Here is a 22874-nt window from a genome sequence, read left to right as displayed (position 1 = left end):
CTGCTCAAGCCATCCTCCCACCTCAGCCTCATGAGTAGCTGGGACTATAGGCACATGCCACCTCGCCTGGCTCATTTTTGTATTTTTTGTAGAGACGGGGTTTCGCTATGTTGCCCAAGCTGGTCTTGAACTCCTGAACTCAAGCAATTCTCCTGCCTTGGCCTCCCCAAACTGCTGGGATTACAGTCGTGAGCCACTGCCCTGGTCTACCTCTGTATTATCTTGGGCAAGTTGCTTAACCTCTCTGAGCCTCAGTTATCTCATCTGTAAGAAATGTAAACTGGTGCCTGGCTCATAGTTAGCATTCAACAAACAAATGTTGTTTGCTCTTGTTGCTGCTGCTGCCCCTGCTGCTGCTACTGCTATTGTTATAAGCACGGCTCCGGAGTGTTGTGAAAGAAAATGTGACAATGTTTGTAAGATGCTCAACATGATGCTTGGCAAATAGTGAGCACTTAATAAGTACTAACTATTATTAGCATTATTTCCGTATTAGGCACAGGAGATACACAGATGAATAAGTCTCTACTGTCAGAGAACTAACCATGTAGTATTTACAGCTGCCAGATGAATCCAATCATATGTTCATATGTGACATTACCCACAAGGCTTTCGCTGATCCCCTCAGATGAGAATATTGCTCTTTGCTAAACTTCCACGACCACTTTCTCTCCACTTTTCTTATCAAACTTCAGCACATTTTAATTTTTATCTGCTTACATGTCTTTGCTCCACTTCTAGTCTTTTAGTTACTAGAAGGGCAGTGAAAATATTTTGTTAATCTTTTAGCTGCTAATGTATGCATAGAGGGTTTCGCATTCTTTTATCCATTCTTCCATCCATTCTTTGCCCACTTATTCCACCAAATATTTAAGTGTTCCTTGTTTATAATGGGCATTTAATAAAGGTTGGCTAAATAAATGAGCATTGGAGTTAACCATTTGAAATTCAAGAAAGGGTATGGTATTAAGTCTGCCATATATTTTTCAAAATGTAGAAAATTTAAACTACTTTTTAGTTTAGATAGAAGTCATAAGAATAAATTTCCACCTCATTTTAAGTCTATGCTAAGTTCCACTTGCTAATTGTTTGGTGCCATCTTACAGCTATTTCAAGTGGGATCCTTTCATGGTGTACATATTTTTAAAATATTGTCATGCTGTGCCCAGGATAGTCACAGAACTTCCACAGCAAGCGCTCCTTGTTGAAATCCAGGGTTATTAATAATGAAAAGTCATTTGGATACTTTAATTAGTGTCCAGCACTATTTCCATTAGTTAATATGTATTTTTAACATCGTGGTGCCTAACAACAATTGTAGTGTAGATTTCCTTGGCACTGCAATTTCTCAACTGGATTATGCCATCCTAAGTTTCTGAAGATCTTGCTAAAAACACTAAGAAGAAATTTTCTGTAGGTAAAGGTCACATAGTTAATCAAAAGGATATTTAAGGCCATATGGCCTTTTCCTCTACCCCCTTTTAAACACGCTAAGGGCTTTCTTCTACACTCCTACCATTCCTGCCTTACTTTCTCATTTGATTCTGAATAAAGGGCTTAAGGGAAAGAAAATTGGATAGGGCCATTCAAAAATCTCTTTAGAGTCATCTGCACCCAAACCAATCCCAGACATTGCTAAATGACATCCAAGAATTCTGTTGTTATAGTTTGGAGCAAAAGTCAGTTCTGTATCTTTAGTAGCAGTAGAGTTATAAAAATAGCCCCTTATATTCAAGCATTAGAAAATGTATTTACTCAGATACCTAGTACAAATATTTACTGATGAATATATGGCTTTTCTCTGTTTTCTTTGTTGATATATCTCCAGAGCTAGAAAACAAAGTAGGTGTGCAATTAATATTTTTGAATCAATGCAGGAATACATAAATCCCATTTTCTCAAGATCTCACAGTTCCTAAGCACTCCGAGCACTAAAGAGTATTTTTCGGTTGTTTTGAATGTAGAAATACCAAGCACCTGTTCTAATTTTTATTAGGTTAATCCTATTAGGTGCTTATACTTATTTTCCATATGAATTCTGAGTATTTCTGAGAACTCAGATGAGAATCAGATTAAATCATCTTTTGTGTTTGAATTTACCAGACCTAATTTCGATTTTCTTTTCCCTACACACCATCTCCTCCTCTAAACTGTTCTCCTACAAACCCCATTAAACGTTATCTGCTTGGATACATTGAAGTCTAAGACAGAACCTGATTTAAAAATTATCAGAGCTTTAAAAAGGGTCAACATCTTCAAACACGGGCGTCTAATACATGTGACTCTAATTGTAAACTGTCCCATCTCCAGTTTTTGTTTTCTTTTGAAACAGAAACCTGAACTACTAGGAGACTGAATTAGAGGAACAGGTGGACTGTCAGCTCAGAAAATGGCCTCTGAGTCCTGTCCCTGAGGATCTGTGCCCAGGATAGCATAACTAACATCAGGGAGAGCATTAGGAGCTAAACAAGGTCATTTTCTGCTTGGTTAAAAGCCCTCTGTTTGGACCTAGATCATGACCTGGTCTTTCATTTGGCACAAATATGAAATTGTACTAAAAAGTGCTATTAGGGCACACATGGTTTGTAATGATCTGGCTACCATCCAGGTCTCCAACCTCATTTTCTGCCACTATCTCCACACACCATGCACCACAATACTTTGTGATTTTTTGCTCTGTATTCCCAAAGATGTGAATCATATGGTGGGATGCCAGGGAGACATCAGGTGGGTGAAGCAGATGGTTTTTAGCAGGAGGCCATAAAGGTGACCTCACCATGCTCAATGATAGAGGTGCTTGAGTCTGATGGACTTGAATGAAGAACTTCTAAGCTCTGCAAATTGGAATTAAATGTTTTCCTCTCTATGTTATGACAATGCTTTGTTTCACGCTCCATCTTTCAAAGTTTACTGTGTTCTGCATTATATCATCCTTAGCTGTGAATATGAATATATCTCCCATGAATTCATAATCTTGAAGACAGAATGTATTTTTCCATCTTTCTATAATACTTTGGGTATAGTCAAATGGAATATTTACTCTTTAATTGTTAAAAAAGAATCTGGGAACTGAGATGGTATCCATTTGAGATCTATTCAAGTTCCCCCTCCCTATTAAGTCTTATTTCCACTCCCACCAATCAAAATCCCAGATATCCACTGTAAAAAGATACATTTAAAAAGTAATGATTAGGATGAGGCAAACAGAAAGTCCTATATTCAGATTTAACTCACAGTTATTGAATACTCATTTGACTGATGAGGAGATGGAGACTCAAATAACTTTCAGTAGCTTGCCAAATGTTACACTATTACCCAGCTAGTAAGTGGTTCTGCCAGGACTGAAATTCAACCCCCCTGACACTAAGTCAAAATCCCTTTCCACAAACACCAAAACATGTAGGTAAAGTCTTCTCATTCCCTGCTTTATAATTCTGATGTACCTAGTTGCTTAATCACAAACACATTCTGTGAACTCTCAGTCAGGCAGAAGCTAAATATTATGAACATATGAGACTCATTTTATGTACGTATTTATTTCTATGTGTATGCACTTGTGTGTTCTGTTATATTACTTTTGTGTGTTTGTATATTTATGTATTCAGGTAGTTAGTGCACTTACATATTTATATTTGTGTATTTACGCACTTATGTACTTCTTTATCTTATCTGTAAGGTTATGAAGTTCTTACTTCTAATCCTGTTAAGATGAGAACATCAGTTGATTATATCTTAATTTCCTGTAGCATTTCTAAGGATTTCAGCTTAAAATAGGTCATACATTTCAATAAAAAGTCCTCAGCTCCTGAGCTTCTTGGGGAGAGAACAGAAGGAGCAGCTGTGCTCCGAACCAAATTGCTGGACTTCGGGAACACCAACAAAGCCAATGGAAGCCTCAGCTATGAGAATAGCACAAAAAGAAAACGAAACCTACCTGATCTAGAAAGAGAAAAATGATGAAAACAAGCTTAGTAGGAACCAATAAGTACTGTGATGCTGAGGAGGAACCAGGAAGCCAGAGAGTTCAAGAGATATGACTGTCCTGGAGGAGCAGCAGGCAGAATCCAGAGAAAGGGCCGAAGTGAGGGCCCTTTGATGCAAGACCATGTGGACATTTTTAAAAGCACACAGGAAAAGCTCAGCAAAGACTGTGGGGCACAACTAGTGAGGTCAAAGAATTGAAAGAAACCCCAAGAAGGAAATATTGCTGAATAAATATTATGGAAGAGAGAATCAGTACAAATGAGGACAAAATTGAGCTTCAGTCTTAAAAGATAAAACATCTAAGAAAACAGTTCTTCGTGGTGCAAGAAAACGTGATAGATCTCAAAAACACATCAAGGTTGTACAATATTTATGTATCTGGCATCCTTGAAGGTGCAGAAAATAAAGAGATTAGTCTTAAAACCATTATTAAGGAAACTGTTGATTAAAAATTTCCCAGAGCTAAACATAGATCTCGACTTATAAACAGAAAAAATGTGTAAGTTCCCACTCAAATGTATCTCTCATACTAAAAGTCCAAAGCATATTATTATACAATTCTTAAACTTGAAAGATAAATTATCTCAGAAGTTGCGCAAAAAAGAAGTGATTTTCAACAAGATAAATATAGGGCTGACACCTGAGTATACCTTAGTAACAGTGGATGAGAGACCAATTTGGAGTAAAATCTACTACTTGAAGTTCCTGGACTGGAAGCCCCACCTGAACCATTCAGCTAAGCTATCTTTCTTATTTCAAGATGAGAGAAAAATCTTTGGCAGTCAAGATGACTTCAAGGCATTTGTCAGTAAAACTCCCAAACTATTGGTTTTGCTGAAAACAGCTGCAGCCCAGGGAGAAGATACTCGCGGTGATAAGTGACTAAATTCACTTTCAAAGCCACATTTCTTAAGAGAGTGTAGATCTTATTTTATAATTAATTGCATTTTGCCAGGGTGATTATCAGAAAAGGAAGTAAAAATTTACAGTTGTACCAAGTTGTTTATCTGTATGTACACACACACACACACACACACACACACACACACACACACACACACAGAATGCATGGGAAAGGAGGATAAGGAAAGTACAAAAAGGAAAATGGGAAAGAATGAGGAAGGGATAAACAGTAGGGACAAAATGAAAACAGCAAGCTAATAATTAAGTGTGAGTTGGATAGGGAGACATTGAAATATAATAGATTAAGAAAAAAAATAATTTGTATTGTCGACCGGAAAGTAATCAATTATATGAAATTAGCAGAATTTTATGGAGAAAGTATTTCCTCATCTTCTTTCAAGGATACATGAATCTATTAGAAAGTTTGACCAGATCCTAGATCACAAAATAAGTAGAATTGGAAGAGACGCATGTATATTTAAATAATTGCCTGTAAACTGATGTTTTTAGGAACAGATTATAAACAGTGGGTAATATTGCAGTGATGAGTTTTTAAATTGCTAATTTGTGTTGCTCTTGTAGTTTAGCCAACTTTACTTAATTTTAATTATATAATTGTTTAATTGTACAATACATGGGAATAAAAGAACCAAATTATTGAATTCTATAGTTTCCTTTGGACAAGTGATTACGAGTAAATAAATATTAGAGAGAGACCAGTTGTGCATTCCCAAGTGGCATTTCCCCCGCCTCCCAACACACCCACTCCCACCCCTGCCCCACCATGCAAATACCTACAATTTGGACACACTGGGGGCATGCCAGACTCTGAGACAGAAAAAGGCTTTCCTGGCACTGGTATCTGGAAGCATCCTTCCTGGATCAGGCCTAAACTGCTCATAGAATCTGTGCCTGCCTGCTCTAGGCAGTGAGGCTGAGCCTACCTCCTTTCATTCTGGAGCCACCAACTTCATCCAACACAGGAAAAGGGAATACTGAAACACTTCGGACCTCTCCTGCATTTTGGGTATCTGTCTCTGAACACCCTCCCTCACCACGTACTTAGATGCACACTGTTCCTCGTATAAACGAAAGGCATATTATGATGCTAAGAGAATTGCCATTTGGGGACGGTGGACTAGTAGATTACCTTTTTTGGTAGATGGTACATAAACCAAAAGGAACTTTGTGATTCTGCTAACATTGAAACACACACACAAAAATCCTCATTTTCTCCCTTCACCCATTATTCACATTGTTGGTTTGCTTTGTGACAAGCACCTAGAAGACTGATCACCCAGGCCTCTATCTAATGTCTTATACCCCACTATGAGTGTTTTGATTAAATAAGTTTTAGTTCTAATTCATCACTTGCATTTGATTTATTCTAGGAAACTTCTTGCACACTCCTGAAAATGTCCTCAGTTATAGCTTCTGGAAATGACTTAGTGCCCCAAACTGTGCCCTTAATAATTAAAGTGCTTGACAAAAGATAAGTTGAAATTCAAGCTCTGTGAGTTGGCCTGAGCTTTCCTTTCCAGCTTTGTCCTCCCCACCTCCAAAGCCTAACCCCCCTCCTCACCAGGTCTTGCCATTGGAATCTAATCTGTCTGGTTGGGCCTCCTCCCTGCCCCAGAACGACACTTGCTTTGTCCCAGCTGAGTTCCTCACTGATCTACTCCACACTGCTTCTCCATTGCAGAAAGGAATGGGGCATGGGACTGGCTGAGGAGTGAGGTGGGATGCTAAAACACACGATCGAACTTTGAATGTACAGACCTCTCCAGAGATCTGACACAGTCCTCAGACGGCTTACCAGAGTGGTGAGGCTGGGGACAGGGGAATGGAACACAATGCTCATAACTTTCTTGAGAGTGTATGAAACTTAACAGGATCCTTGAGTAGTTTGGAAACCTTCCTGTTTCCCAGTAAAAATCACTGTCCTAAAACATAAAACTGGAAAAAAAAAAGTGGTTTGCTAGTAAATGTTTAAAAACAGCTCCAGAGATGTGAAGGTTGCTGGGAGAAACTGATTTGTAGCACTTGCTTCTTCGGTTGTGAAAATTCTCTGACTGTGGTGAAAATTCTCTGACCATGGCCACTTTCAAGCTACTACCATTATGTCATTGAATGCTGGGATGAGATAAGATGTGACCATTGGGTTCTCCTGAACCATACAGAGCTTGCCAACATCAGTATAACACTGGGAAGGGGTCAAGTTTGCCCTGGGCTTCTCCTGTTTGGGATATATAAAATAGATTTAGGTTTAATAAATGGAGAAAGGCTTCCCACAACACCCTGTGAACCTTGGTGCTTCACCTCTGTCCTTCGAGCTCCACTGTCCTTTTTTTTTTTTCTTGAAGCTCTTCTATACTATAAATGTTTTGAAAATTGGCATGGATGTTTTCACTCTGACAGATAATAACTGTTACTATTGTCTTCCAAACAACCATCAAGTTTGTCTAATGTCGCCTTCTCAATGTTTCGGGAACTCTTGCCCTCCCCTCCTTCTCTGCTACCGCTGCCCTAGTTTAGGCACACAGTAACAGCAAAGTGCTTGCAATTATCCAAACACATACTACCATGACTTACTTGATGATCTTTTCTATTGCAATCCTCTTTGATTCTCAAGGCTCCTCCTTCTCTGGCTGCCTCCTACTTCTTCTCTAGTATGATTTATCCTTAGACTACAGACTCCTTAAGAAGAGAAACTGTCATCCTTTCTGAACTGTCAGCATCCAGAACAATCCCTGCCACAAAGAAAGTACTTAACATTTGTGTTGATTCAATGACTGCTTGCTGTGTCCTAGGCGCTATGTGGTGGCTTACAGGAAAGTTTCCGTTCAATCCTACCCCAAACCCTTCATTGTACTAAGTGCAATTATTATCGCCATTTTACAAATAAGAAAACTGAGGCTTGGAGGCTAAATAACTTACCCAGAAACACATCTTTTTATTCATATGCTTATTCTATTCATTACATAATAATCTATAGCTTATAACGGAAGCCACAATTGATATCATCTGATGCATGAAGATATGATAATCAATTTGGCCATTAAAGGAGCTGTTACTTTATTTTTACATAGTTTGTTCTTGAATTAAAGTGTTTTTCATTAGATAATTTGAAATATTTTATGCAGGTAGAAAATGTACCTAAAGGGCTGGGCATGGTGACTCACGCCTGTAATTCCAGCAGTTTGGGAGGCCGAGGCTTCCAGACCAGCTTGGCCAACATGGTGGGATGCCGTCTCTACTAAAAAGTACAAAAATTAGCTGGGTGTGGTGGTGTGCGCCTGTAATCCTAGCTACTCAGGAGGCTGAAGCAGGAGGATTGTTTGAGGATGCAGTGAGCCAAGATCGCACCACTGCACTCCAGCCTGGGCAACAGAGTGCAACTCTGTTTAAAAAAATAAAAAGAAAAGAAAAGAAACGTATATAAAGAAAAATTTGGCTATTTTTTAGTCAATTAGTCTATCATGTTGAAATTTCTTATCAATTAGTCTGTGAGCCCATTGGATGCTATACTTTAATCTCATCATATGTTATATCAGGAGCTTTGGAGTCTTATTCATACATTATCATTATAAAAAGTCTTTCATGGTTAACATTTGTGAAAGGTTGCTCTATATTATCAAAATCATGTTGTTCTAAGACATTTGGGGAACGGCTTACAGATTAATACTAGTAGTAGTAGTGGTAGCAGCAGCAACCACTACCATTTATTGAGCACCTACTATATGCTAGGCCTATTGTGCTGTGAGTTTTACTTACATCATCCCATTGAGGCCTTGTGAAATAGGTTCTGCTGTTTGTTTGTTTTTTACTTTACAGATGGGGAACCTGGGACGCAGAGAGTTTACTCGCTTGAGGTCACACAACTATTGAATGTAAAATGTGGACTAAAATCTAAATTTGTATGTCTCTAAAACCTGGACTTTTAAAACCCCAAGATGGACTTTGAAAGCTGTCCAAGTTACTTAACCCTCTCTGAGTTTCAGTTTCCTCATCTGTAAAATTGAGGGGAGTAACACTTACTTTGTAGAGTTGCTCTGAAGATGAGAAATATAGGATCCCAGAGCCCAGGGGCACATAGTAGGCACTTAAACTGTGGTGGCGATGTTTATGCATGAATGGGGCGTTGAATGGGCAGGGGAATATCTGAGATCCCGNCTCCAGAGATCTGACACAGTCCTCAGACGGCTTACCAGAGTGGTGAGGCTGGGGACAGGGGAATGGAACACAATGCTCATAACTTTCTTGAGAGTGTATGAAACTTAACAGGATCCTTGAGTAGTTTGGAAACCTTCCTGTTTCCCAGTAAAAATCACTGTCCTAAAACATAAAACTGGAAAAAAAAAAGTGGTTTGCTAGTAAATGTTTAAAAACAGCTCCAGAGATGTGAAGGTTGCTGGGAGAAACTGATTTGTAGCACTTGCTTCTTCGGTTGTGAAAATTCTCTGACTGTGGTGAAAATTCTCTGACCATGGCCACTTTCAAGCTACTACCATTATGTCATTGAATGCTGGGATGAGATAAGATGTGACCATTGGGTTCTCCTGAACCATACAGAGCTTGCCAACATCAGTATAACACTGGGAAGGGGTCAAGTTTGCCCTGGGCTTCTCCTGTTTGGGATATATAAAATAGATTTAGGTTTAATAAATGGAGAAAGGCTTCCCACAACACCCTGTGAACCTTGGTGCTTCACCTCTGTCCTTCGAGCTCCACTGTCCTTTTTTTTTTTCTTGAAGCTCTTCTATACTATAAATGTTTTGAAAATTGGCATGGATGTTTTCACTCTGACAGATAATAACTGTTACTATTGTCTTCCAAACAACCATCAAGTTTGTCTAATGTCGCCTTCTCAATGTTTCGGGAACTCTTGCCCTCCCCTCCTTCTCTGCTACCGCTGCCCTAGTTTAGGCACACAGTAACAGCAAAGTGCTTGCAATTATCCAAACACATACTACCATGACTTACTTGATGATCTTTTCTATTGCAATCCTCTTTGATTCTCAAGGCTCCTCCTTCTCTGGCTGCCTCCTACTTCTTCTCTAGTATGATTTATCCTTAGACTACAGACTCCTTAAGAAGAGAAACTGTCATCCTTTCTGAACTGTCAGCATCCAGAACAATCCCTGCCACAAAGAAAGTACTTAACATTTGTGTTGATTCAATGACTGCTTGCTGTGTCCTAGGCGCTATGTGGTGGCTTACAGGAAAGTTTCCGTTCAATCCTACCCCAAACCCTTCATTGTACTAAGTGCAATTATTATCGCCATTTTACAAATAAGAAAACTGAGGCTTGGAGGCTAAATAACTTACCCAGAAACACATCTTTTATTCATATGCTTATTCTATTCATTACATAATAATCTATAGCTTATAACGGAAGCCACAATTGATATCATCTGATGCATGAAGATATGATAATCAATTTGGCCATTAAAGGAGCTGTTACTTTATTTTACATAGTTTGTTCTTGAATTAAAGTGTTTTCATTAGATAATTTGAAATATTTTATGCAGGTAGAAAATGTACCTAAAGGGCTGGGCATGGTGACTCACGCCTGTAATTCCAGCAGTTTGGGAGGCCGAGGCTTCCAGACCAGCTTGGCCAACATGGTGGGATGCCGTCTCTACTAAAAGTACAAAATTAGCTGGGTGTGGTGGTGTGCGCCTGTAATCCTAGCTACTCAGGAGGCTGAAGCAGGAGGATTGTTTGAGGATGCAGTGAGCCAAGATCGCACCACTGCACTCCAGCCTGGGCAACAGAGTGCAACTCTGTTTAAAAAAATAAAAGAAAAGAAAAGAAACGTATATAAAGAAAATTTGGCTATTTTTTAGTCAATTAGTCTATCATGTTGAAATTTCTTATCAATTAGTCTGTGAGCCCATTGGATGCTATACTTTAATCTCATCATATGTTATATCAGGAGCTTTGGAGTCTTATTCATACATTATCATTATAAAAGTCTTTCATGGTTAACATTTGTGAAAGGTTGCTCTATATTATCAAAATCATGTTGTTCTAAGACATTTGGGGAACGGCTTACAGATTAATACTAGTAGTAGTAGTGGTAGCAGCAGCAACCACTACCATTTATTGAGCACCTACTATATGCTAGGCCTATTGTGCTGTGAGTTTTACTTACATCATCCCATTGAGGCCTTGTGAAATAGGTTCTGCTGTTTGTTTGTTTTTTACTTTACAGATGGGGAACCTGGGACGCAGAGAGTTTACTCGCTTGAGGTCACACAACTATTGAATGTAAAATGTGGACTAAAATCTAAATTTGTATGTCTCTAAAACCTGGACTTTTAAAACCCCAAGATGGACTTTGAAAGCTGTCCAAGTTACTTAACCCTCTCTGAGTTTCAGTTTCCTCATCTGTAAAATTGAGGGGAGTAACACTTACTTTGTAGAGTTGCTCTGAAGATGAGAAATATAGGATCCCAGAGCCCAGGGGCACATAGTAGGCACTTAAACTGTGGTGGCGATGTTTATGCATGAATGGGGCGTTGAATGGGCAGGGGAATATCTGAGATCCCGATAAAGGTATTGGGGAGCTGGAGAAAAGGATCTACAAATCTTCTTGAGAGCTGGCCTTCTCCCCCCCAGAATACAGTGACCCAGTGAAACTCTGAGCGACCGGCGAGGGGGCAGGGGCCTGAATTTGGCTCCAGCAACCTCTGCAGGGAGTCCGGAGAGAGGCGGGGAGCTGGGAGGAGCGTAGAAATCCCTGTCGTCAGAGGACTGCAGGTGCCAGGCAGAGTTGGTGTAGGTGGGCTCCCAGAGCCCGGCGCAGGGAGGGGAGGAGGTTGGGGCGGGCCGGCAGGCGGGCGGGGGAGAGAGGAAGGCGGGGCTCAGAGCCGAAGAGGCTGTCCTTAGACAGCTCTTCTCATGCCGGGCAGTTTGCTGCATCTGGAGGAGCTCACTGGAGAATCTCCAACATCGGAGCGGGCCTTCAAGTACCGTAAGTACCTGCAAATGAGCGCATAGTTCAGTGGCTGAAGATTAAATACTGGCCACCAGATCCTAAACAAAACCCCGAAAGAGTCTCCTTGCTGTAATTAATTGCCGTAAATCAAACTGCTCCCCAGTCTGTCCCCCCACCCCCTTCATTCCTGCCTTTCTCCTTTCCTCCCCGGATCCCAGACCCGCCTCGGTGAGAATCTCTGGGAACTGTAGATATCTCCCCTTTCCCTTCTCAGTCTTCCCTCCAAACCCTCAGCGGAGCATGTACCCGGCACCCCGCCGAGCCTAACCCCTTTGATTCCTGGAGCCCTCAAAGCTATGCAGGGGGCGAGCCATTAGACATTTCAGATATGTCACCCTCAAAAGCACTGCGGCGCTGCCTAAGGGTGGGGAAAGTGCTTGGGGTGGAGTAGAAGGGAAGGGTAAAATGGCTAGACAGCCAAAGTTGGGGTGGAGGTGGGGTGAAAGGCCAAAATGGGCGTGGCCAACTAACCTGAGGCTTGGGGTTGTTCTCACATTCCCCCGGTATAAGATTCATCATTTGGGCTGAATATAAATGGTACAATTTCCTTAGTGATTGAGGAGGGGTCAGCCATGCCAAAAAGCCCAGCTTCCCTGACTTCCCTCAATCCCGCAGTAGGCAAAGACCCTGGTTTAGGGGTCCAAGTGGCAAGGCTGAAACCTCAGATGGCATTTCCTGGGTGTAATCCCAGGTTGAACCTCTCCCTTGGCAGTGGAACCTGGCTTCTCCCAAAAACTCCTGGCCCAAAGCCCCAGGGTAACAAAGCAACAGGGTGGCATCCAAGCTTTGGCCTGGCCCTGAGAGGAGTGGGAGCAAGCGGCTGTAGGAACTGAGATGGAAAGGGCATCTTCAGGGTTCTACACCAGTTTGATGCCCCCTTTGAAAAGAAGAAAAAATGAGCACCTTTTTAAAATGTAATGTTCACTATGTGCCTGGCACTGTACATGTATTATCTGTAACCCAACACAACAATAATGTTAGGTCGATATTACTCCCCCACTTTACAGATAAGGAAAATTCAGAGTGGGTAATCTGAAAATCCTTCGATACAAAGTGAAAAATGAACAATGGACCTACGCTTCCTTGAATTTCTCACTGTGCACTTGTTCCCTACAGTCCAGATACTTTGAACACGAAATATCCTCCTCTTCCTGCTCCTCCATCCTACCCAGTGTTAGCACTGGGGCAAGTTAGAGGCTGAGGTCCAAGGTCAGTCTGGAAAAGCAAAATCAGTTCCTTTCTCTATTCTGAGAGCTGCCTCTTCCCCACTCTTCTGAGCTAAGATTTAATAACAGCTGGAGTCAGCCAGGACTTCAGACTCCCAGTAGAAAGTTAGTGGAAGAGAATTAGCTTGAGTTTGTGTGGCTGGGGCATACCTTCCTTTGGTGAAAGGTTACTGTGGGGGGAGGTGGAGAGAGGCATGAAAGCTCAAGAGTCTACCTTGTGTATATGCAAGGCCTATGGTAAATAATGACTTTGGTCTGGGAGAATGGAAAGCCTCCCTGAACACAAATATCTTTGCCGTGTTTCCTGAGATTCAAACAATTCCATTTCCCTTAGAGGCAATCAACAAAACTGTTTAGAAGTTAAGGGCAATGAAAGAATCATTTAGACCTTATGTAAATTAACTCAAGCAGCTTGATTTTCTAACACATGCTTGACACTGGGGTATTGAGCTTTTAGGGGTAGGAGACAAGAATGAGAGTAATATTGGATCTAAAGCATTCTATGGAAGGGAAGGATATCCAAGGGATCAAGTGAGAGGGGTGAGGGAGGGTGAAGAGGGAGTGAAGGGTGCCTCTGGGAGTTTAAATCATTGTTTTAGATCCATAGGCCTTGGAGTTAAACATGAATTTTAATTTGGGCTCTAATATGTAATATCTTTTGACTTTGGGCAAATTATATATCCTCTCTAAGCCTCAGTTTGTTCATCAGTAAAATGGGATGGTAATAATGCCCCCTCTCTTAAGTTGTTGGAAGTCTCTCTCTCTCTCTCTCTCTTTTTTTCTCTCTCTCTCTATATATACACACACACACACATATATATGACTCTCTCTCTCTATATGTGTGTGTGTGTGTGTGTGTGTGTGTGTGTGTGTGTGTGTATATATATATATATATATATATATATATATATATATATATATATATATGACTGAAAAGGTAACTCTGCACCTGCCATCTCCCCCATCCTGTGGAGCTTCTGCAGGCTATTCTGGGCCTCTGAGATCCCAGAGACAAATCCATATTTCAACAAATCTGGCATCTTTGATACCAACAAAGACCTTGAGCAGGAGGATAGGGAAGTGAGGGAAAGGAGCAAGGAGAGGAAGCAGCAGGTGACCTTGTAATACCCTGCATGCCTGTGAGGAAGTACAATGTAGGGTTGTCAAGTGCAATTTAGCCATCTAAACTAAACTTTAAGGAGCAGGACAAGTCCTCTGAGTAAAAACAATTCTGCTTTTAGATACCACCACCTGCTGAGAAGAAAAATTCTTCAAGACTCAGAGCACACAGCCAGCACCAGAGGCCCCATGACCCTGGACAGACGAGGGGAGGGAGCCACCATGCTGAAGACATTCACTGTTTTGCTCTTTTGCATTCGTGAGTACAAGAAAGGGGTGAGGGGCAAGTGACCCTGTCATAGGCACCCACTTGTTAGGGGTGGGAGAGGAAAGTATTGAGGTTTGAGCACAGGGTGGAGACAACAAGGGAGCTCTCCTTTACCATTATCTCTCTTTTCAGGGATGAGTCTGGGTATGACATTGACAGGTAAGTGAGTCCTGCCCTCTCAGTCACCTCCTTCCTAAAGGATCCAAGATGCTGGCGTGTCTCCATGACCCTGGACATAATGCCTTGAGATTCTAGAGATAGATTGGGCTGATTGGGAATCAGAGGACTTGGTTTCCTATGGCATGGTGAAAAACTTTATCTCAGATGGAAAAGAAACCATCAGACTTTATTCTCCAACTCATTTGGACCCCCTGACCAAATATCTTGGGGTTCTTATACGATGCCCCACAGGGGCACATTCCTGTCCCCAAGGGAAGACAAAATGAGGGATCTGGGTCCGGGCTAATTTTAAGGGACATTGTGGGACATGTTATGGGAGGGAGAGGGCTGGACTGCTCACATCTTTTTGATCTGTGGGAATAACAGTGATGGACCCTCAACCGGAGCTGTGGATAGAGTCCAACTACCCCCAGGCCCCTTGGGAGAACATCACGCTTTGGTGCCGAAGCCCCTCTCGGATATCAAGCAAGTTCCTGTTGCTGAAGGATAAGACACAGATGACCTGGATCCGCCCTTCCCACAAGACCTTCCAAGTTTCATTCCTTATAGGTGCCCTTACTGAGTCCAATGCAGGTCTTTACCGGTGCTGCTACTGGAAGGAGCCAGGCTGGTCAAAGCCCAGTAAAGTTCTAGAGTTGGAGGCACCAGGTAAGAAGACAACGATACTCAAGAATTGACTCCAGCTCCTGAGATTCAAACTTGCCTTCCAGGGGAGGGTTTGTTTCTCAAATGCGTGCAAGCACGCATCCCACAGTTAGTAAATAAGGGCCTACTTTGTACTGGGCAATGCAGAGGGGGGATGCAGACTGGAGCAGAGATGGGAGAAGGAGGGGTGACAAACAAGGATCATACAGGGAAACCTCAATTAAAGTAGAGCTCTCCTCTGCTGCTCCCTAGACAGTACTATTCTTGCTTTGCCTAATTCCAGTTCATTCTATCCTTCCAGGCCAGCTGCCCAAGCCCATCTTCTGGATTCAGGCTGAGACTCCCCCTCTTCCTGGATGTAATGTTAACATCCTCTGCCATGGCTGGCTGCAGGATTTGGTATTCATGCTGTTTAAAGAGGGATACGCAGAGCCTGTGGATTACCAAGTCCCAACTGGGACAATGGCCATATTCTCCATTGACAACCTGACACCTGAGGATGAAGGGGTTTACATCTGCCGCACTCATATCCAGATGCTCCCCACCCTGTGGTCAGAGCCCAGCAACCCCCTGAAGCTGGTTGTAGCAGGTGGGTGTGGCTATGGCTGCTGGCATCTGGCAATTGTTGTCCCAGGGATCATGGCTGGTTGAGCTAGGGTTTCTGATTTTACTTTCCTCAGCCAGTTTCTAAGGCCCTGCAAGGCCCCATGAGCTAGAGTCATTTGAAGTTTTACTGAGATATAAATTAGAATCGCATGTGCTGCAAGGCAGATGTATGGGAGCCAATCATTTGACTAGTAAAGGAGCCCAGCCAACTGGCCAGCAGCTTCAGCTCATCACAGCTTTGTTGTTCTCTACTTGTTGAATATAATGCATTCATTCATTAATTCAACCAGTATTTATTGAGCACCTAATATGTGCCAGGCACTGCCACTGCAATCTTATAAATGGAGTCTTAAATTTGGAAATGTATTTTATTTGTAATTGTTATTTTTATGTGTGGAAAACAGAATGGATTGCTAGTGTTGGTGAGTAAAAACAAAGAAAACAAATGACAAAGAATGTGATAGCTCATATTTTAGAAATGGCTTTATAAACTGCCTTGGTTCCCTATCAGTAGAGCTAGTAAGGCAGCACCAATCTCTAAGTATAGGAGAAGTTTCCCCAAAATGTAAAATGCCAGACATGTCCCAGTCCCAACTCCCCCACCCCATGGCCTGGAAGTTTCTAGATGGAATTGGCCACATTTGCTTTAGTCTCTCCATCCAGCTAAATAGGCTTGGGGAAAGCTGTGGTGCTACAGAAAATACCCTAGACTTAGAAGCGGTAATACTGGTTTCTAGTTCCATCTCTGACACTGCCTCCCTGCATGATCTTGAGCAAGTCACTTCACTTTTCTGTGCTTTGGCTTCCTCTACTCTAAAAATGGGATAAGAGTATCTATCTGATCTACTGTGTAATGCTTATCTCTATGCCTCAGTTTCCTGATCTGCAAAATTGGTTTAATAATAATGCCTACCTCACAGGGTTGTTGTGAGGATTTGCCTAAATATATATGTACAGTGCCTGGCATATAAGTTCTCAATAAATGGTAGATATTAATTTTGTTAGTATAGCTTTTTATTGAGGATCAAAGAACAAAAAAATCTGCTTGTTTGAACCGAGTGTATGAATGTTTGTTGTACTCATGCCCTTTCAGCATAGATTCCACTAACACACACTTCCATAGTTACCTGTTCAACAATATCCCCCACCAACCAGTTCATGGGCTTTTTGCTAGCAGAGACTTTGTCTTCTTTTCTCATATACACCTAGACTTACATGATGCTTGATGCATACTAAATGCTCAGTGAGCATATGACAGAGCTGATCCTTCCATAATGAATAGATAAGTGTGCCTGGCATTGGGGTGGGGGTAGGAAGGAGTGGTAGGAGGTGAGGTTTGCCCTCACTTTCGTGTACAATCTCCTTGGCGAAACAATCCATGGAAATGAATGTGTAGCTCTGTAACAGAGATTTATTTGGGTTGCAGATTTACTGGCCAAGCCCTCTTTATTGGCTTCTTTCAGTCTTGTTGTGGAAGTAGGATCTTAAATGAGCTTAATGTATTCAAAAGCTCTCCTTAATACTTCAGTGGCATTCATGCTCTGCAAAGATGAAATCATTGTTATTTTCAGAGGTTTGGTTTTTCTGGTGGTCGAAAGAACTACATTTGGCATTTCAGGGACCTAAAGATACAGGGAATTGTGGATGTAGATCTTCCACTGAGATACACCCCTACACATGGTTAGAGCTCAGTGAAGCTGACAGATTCTTGAGAGAGAACAGGGGTATAAGTGAATCTACCCATGATTGTGTTATAGAGGCAGAGATCCAAGGAAGGGATAGGGAAGAGAAGGTAAACTTCAGCTACCACTTATTGTTCAAAGAAATTAAGAAAGAGAAAACAGAAGACAACAGGAAAGAATCATCTTGCCTCTAACTTTAGGGTCTCTTCCCTTTGTAGGACTCTACCCCAAACCAACTTTGACAGTCCATCCTGGGCCCATCATGGCACCTGGAGAAAGCCTGAATCTCAGGTGTCAAGGGCCAATCTATGGAATGACCTTTGCCCTAATGAGGGTTGAAGACTTGGAGAAGTCCTTTTACCACAAGAAGACAATAAAAAACGAGGCATATTTCTTCTTCCAGTCTTTGAAGATCCAAGATACTGGACATTACCTCTGCTTTTACTATGACGCTTCATATAGAGGTTCACTCCTTAGTGATGTCCTGAAAATCTGGGTAACTGGTAAGAGACGGGTATGCCATGAAACTTAGGTTAAGGGCTAAGAATACAAATCTCCCTCTGTGCTCCCTGGAGAACCTAATCATGTGGCCAGGCTAACAGTAGAGAAGGGAACAGAATTTGTAAAACTGGATGTAGGTAGGTTTTTCCAAGGGTGGTTTGGAGGAAGCGAAGGAAAAGAATCCTAAGGAGTGGGAGCAGGAAGTGAAATCCTTAGTGCTTTTTATTCTGGGTCTTGTCCTAGACACTTTCCCCAAGACCTGGCTACTTGCTCGGCCCAGTCCTGTGGTCCAAATGGGTCAGAATGTGAGCCTACGGTGTCGAGGACCAGTGGATGGAGTGGGTCTTGCACTCTATAAGAAAGGAGAAGACAAACCAGTTCAGTTTTTGGATGCCACCAGCATCGATGACAACACATCATTCTTCCTCAACAATGTAACCTACAGTGATACTGGCATCTATAGCTGCCAGTATCTTCTCACCTGGAAGACCTCCATTAGGATGCCATCACACAACACTGTGGAGCTTATGGTTGTAGGCAAGTGTAAACAACTGTTTTTTTTTTTTTTTTATCAACCTGTTTGTTTTTATCATCATTGTGGTGTTGTAAGAAGGAGCTAGTTGCCTTGTATCCTCTGAGAGCTATGAGCAAAATGCATACAAACACACACACACATGCACGCACGTACACGGAAGGTGGTGTAGAACTTTCTTCCAAAACTTTAGGGACTTTGTCTCCCAGGATTGTTCCTCAAGTTCCACCTCTCAATATGGCACAGCCCCATTGTAACCCCTGGGAAGATTATTTTTCTTTAGGCCAGGGGAAGCTTACAGGTATGAGGTCTTCCTGACTGGTAGGGAACCAGGAATCTTTAGATCACCAAGGGGTGGGCAAAATAATTCTAATGCACAGTCAAATCTTGAAGCCACTGATGAAGTGGAGGTGGAAAGGAAGAGAAGATCAAATGGGGAGCTCAGAAACATTTTCTGGGGAGAGGGTACTAGGTTTGAGGTCACTTCTCACTCTGGTCTCTGGATTGGTTTCAGATAAGCCCCCCAAACCCTCCCTATCAGCTTGGCCAAGCACTGTGTTCAAACTAGGAAAGGCCATCACCCTTCGGTGCCGAGTATCTCATCCAGTACTGGAATTTTCTCTGGAATGGGAAGAAAGAGGAACATTCCAAAAATTCTCAGTAGACGGAGACTTCATCATCAGTAATGTTGATGGGAAAGGAACAGGGACCTACAGTTGCAGCTATCGCGTAGAGACACATCCTAACATCTGGTCACATCGCAGTGAGCCCCTGAAACTGATGGGGCCAGCAGGTGAGAGGATAACTCTTCAGAGGAATGCCCCTCCATACCCCAGGGATCCCAGATCAGTGCCCAGAAAGATATGGGAAAGGGAGTCAGGGGCCTGAAAATCAGAGCCCTTGGGTTTCAGCACCCTTCCCCTGGGGTGGTCTCACAATTCCTCAAAGGCGGTTAGCAGGATAATTTCAAGGCTCCCATTCTCCATGAAAAAGAAGGCCACTTCTGCCTCACCTTCCCGATATAAGCCCTCTCAGTAACCAGATTGTCCTCACCCCATGAATGTATTCACCTGCCCCTGTCCCCATCAAGGCCTCTGATTCTGGTCTTCTCTGGCCACAGGCTATCTCACCTGGAATTATGTTCTGAATGAAGCTATCAGGTTGTCTCTAATCGTGCAGCTTGTTGCCTTGCTGTTGGTAGTGCTGTGGATAAGGTGGAAGTGTCGGAGACTCAGAATCAGGTAACTGTCTTGTCCCAGCCCCCTGTTACCCCCCGACCTAATAGAGTCTGAAAAATGAGTCATACCTTAGTTGAGACAAGCCACAGAGGCACACCCTATAGAACCCCCATCTTCTGGGCTTTGGGAACAAGACTTTCTCACTTCAGCTGTCTCTTTCACCTCACAGAGGGGTCAGCACTCAAGCCAGAGGGTGGAGAAATGCATAGTTCTCAGAGGCAGAAGGAGTAATCAGAACTTCATTCACTGACATCCCCCCTGAGGGTGCCCAAATCTCCACTACAGACCATCCTGCCCTCAGAGATGATTGATGTCTCCCTCATTAACTTGTTCTGGATTTTTCCTCTTGTAAGAAGCCATGCTGTCTTGTCTTCCAGGCTGTTATCCAACTCCTATCCCAACTTTTCACCCTTATCCCTAGCTCTCAGGAGCTATTAAACCTTGTGATGCATCCTAGTTGCCTTAGTAACCAGTCTCTGACACTGTGGCCTCCAACCACCTGTGCAGAGCATTCTGGGAATATAGACTTGATCTGGATGGCCATCTGATGTGACATTGGACAGAGCAACAGAATCAGACTGTTTCCTCTGACTCACAAACTCGCAGGCCAAACAGATTCTCCTGCCATTTCCTTTGATTCTATGGTGTGCTCTGGACCATCTGCCTCTCACATCCCCATGGCTTGTGCTCAGGCTACTCTACCGGGAACAATGAGAGTCATGACCACTTCTGACCTAGTAGGGATGTTAGCTCCTGAATACCTTGTCTACTTCCCCCTACTCCCTGCTTCTGGTTGGAACCCCGCCCTGCAACTGTGGTCAGTGTGTCTGGGAGTATTCAGTGCACAATGGATTATGATTATGATTATGATTATGATTATGATTATATGTGTCTGTGCTTTCTGCTGGAATCTGAGGGCCAAAATACTTGGGCAACTAGAAGCGAGCCATCTAAGCCTTCTACAAAAACCACCACCCTTTGAGTTTTCAAAAAGTTTCAGCAGGGGTCAAGTTCTACTGCTTTCTGGAACCTGACCTGGATCCCATATTCATTAGAGTAATCTTCAAGCCAGTGGCTAGAAAAAAAAATGTAGCTTTATGTGCCCCACCCCAGCCCAGCAACACAGCATCAAAGAATAAGATCAGAAACCAGATTTCAGAGAAAGGAGCTTGAAAATCACGTTTTCCTCACCAGGAAGGATGGTCAGTGTTTTCTAAGTAAAAATTTTCCAATGGATTTTGTGTTAATATCACCTAATTCTACAAGACCCATGACCCAAAGCTGCTGCACATTTCTAGTTATAATCTGGTTGAGGGGACAGTTTCTACTCTCTGAAAAGCTTAGCTCAGCACTGACAATCTTCTAGTAATTCACCACAGCTGCCTAGGCAACCCTTCCATAACAAAGGCAGGTGAGGCAGGTGGGTCTGAGGACCAATACTGCCATAACAACTGCTTCCAAACTTAAACTTGACGACTGAGAAATACTCACGGTTTCTCCCTCCACCCCCACACACACCACCCAGAGCTGCCGATCACACTGAGCTCCAGGGATTCTGAGAGCTCCAGATAATATAAAAGCATTTTCACATCTGACATCTCAATTCCAGCAACAGCCTAATCAGGGGCCATGGGGAGCTGACATATGATATAGGCTGGGGAGGGGGAGGGGGCAGAGGGGACATGTGGGTCACGAAAGAGCAAGAGGTTTGTAGGTGGTAAGGCCCTCAAAAAGAAAAGTCATTGATGTCAGAAAAGATTATATCCCATTATCTTGGCCATATCCAGTCCCCATTGGGTAGCGAGTAAGCCAATGACATAAATTGCCGCCCCTTTCCTCCACCCTCCCCTAATCCCAGCAACTCCTCTCATCTCTTTTCTGGTCTCACTAGAGAAGCCTGGTTGCTGGGAACAGCTCAAGGGGTCACCATGCTCTTCATAGTCACGGCCCTTCTCTGCTGTGGTGAGTACAAGTGGGGGAAGGGGCCCGGGCAGAAGGCCGGGTGAAGTCCCAGTGGGGGAGGGGGCTGAGTCCTGGCAGCAATTTCTTTTGCAGGACTGTGCAATGGGGTATTGATAGAAGAGACTGGTGAGTTTTTCCTGCTCCAGACTGGGACATTCCTCCCTGGAGATCCGAAATAACTACAGAGCGTCAGTGTCATTGGCCAGGGAGTGACTGGTTGGGAGGGAAGGACAGCCAGGAAGCGGCACTTGCTAAAGCTGCTGGCAAAATTCAGCCTCCAACTTTGCCTTTCTGCCTGCAAAATTTCCTCCAAGCTTCTGCACTTTTCTGAGGCTCAGCTATAAGACACCAGCTTCCCCTTTCCCCAGCACCTGAGGAAGGAAGGAAAGAAGGAAAGGATTTGGATTTGGGTTGCAAGGGGAGGTGGGCAGTGTGATCCGGGTAGGGGGTTCAAGGGCGAGGAGGAGGGAGGGGAAGGGAGGCGGGAGGATGGCTTCATTAATTCTGCTGTTTCTAGAAATAGTCATGCCAACCCCTAAGCCTGAGCTGTGGGCAGAGACCAACTTTCCTCTGGCCCCGTGGAAGAACTTAACCCTCTGGTGCAGAAGCCCTTCTGGCTCGACTAAGGAGTTTGTGCTGCTGAAGGACGGGACCGGGTGGATTGCAACTCGCCCGGCCTCAGAGCAGGTCCGGGCTGCTTTCCCCCTTGGCGCCCTGACCCAGAGCCATACCGGGAGCTACCACTGCCATTCATGGGAGGAGATGGCTGTATCGGAGCCCAGTGAGGCACTTGAGCTGCTGGGGACAGGTAAGAAAAGGTAGAGGGTTTCCCGGAGTTATCCCCAGTGCCCCTGGGACTCCAACACTGCTCCTGGGAGTGAGGGAACGAACTCACAGGGACCCTGGAGCCCAAGGGGCTTGTGCGGCAAGTAGGAGAGGAGGGGTGCTGAAATGGTAGGGGGTTACGGGGCGGGGGGTGGGGTGGGTCGGGAAAGAGAGGGGGGCGGAATGCTCTTGAAAAGCCT

At 43.3% G+C, this 22874-nt stretch overlaps 1 protein-coding gene across 3 annotated transcripts in view; it reads left to right on the top strand.

Moving 5' to 3' along the window:
- The first annotated feature begins 11652 nt into the window (after window positions 1–11652).
- The window catches only part of IGSF1 (immunoglobulin superfamily member 1), a 16368-nt gene continuing 5146 nt past the window's right edge, over window positions 11653–22874 (top strand). Inside the window, exons 1-13 of one of the 3 annotated variants that reach the window (XM_017847713.1) lie at window positions 11653–11670; window positions 11805–11866; window positions 14358–14494; window positions 14636–14662; window positions 15050–15331; window positions 15630–15917; window positions 17835–18119; window positions 18361–18654; window positions 19164–19442; window positions 19770–19890; window positions 21779–21849; window positions 21943–21975; window positions 22367–22657. In XM_017847713.1, the coding sequence (XP_017703202.1) occupies window positions 14425–14494; window positions 14636–14662; window positions 15050–15331; window positions 15630–15917; window positions 17835–18119; window positions 18361–18654; window positions 19164–19442; window positions 19770–19890; window positions 21779–21849; window positions 21943–21975; window positions 22367–22657 (2041 nt within the window). In that variant the 5' untranslated portion in view covers window positions 11653–11670; window positions 11805–11866; window positions 14358–14424. Of the gene's footprint in view, window positions 11867–14357; window positions 14495–14635; window positions 14663–15049; window positions 15332–15629; window positions 15918–17834; window positions 18120–18360; window positions 18655–19163; window positions 19443–19769; window positions 19891–21778; window positions 21850–21942; window positions 21976–22366; window positions 22658–22874 lie in introns of all 3 variants that reach the window. The other 2 variants (XM_017847715.1, XM_017847714.1) reach the window with 2 other exon arrangements.

This window comes from Rhinopithecus bieti, unplaced genomic scaffold (assembly GCF_001698545.2).
Source record: "Rhinopithecus bieti isolate Rb0 unplaced genomic scaffold, ASM169854v2 scaffold_30239, whole genome shotgun sequence".
Taxonomy (NCBI): Eukaryota; Metazoa; Chordata; class Mammalia; order Primates; family Cercopithecidae; genus Rhinopithecus; species Rhinopithecus bieti.
The sequence above is the reverse complement of the archived record's forward strand: the minus strand, read 5'-3'. Positions and strand labels throughout refer to the sequence as shown.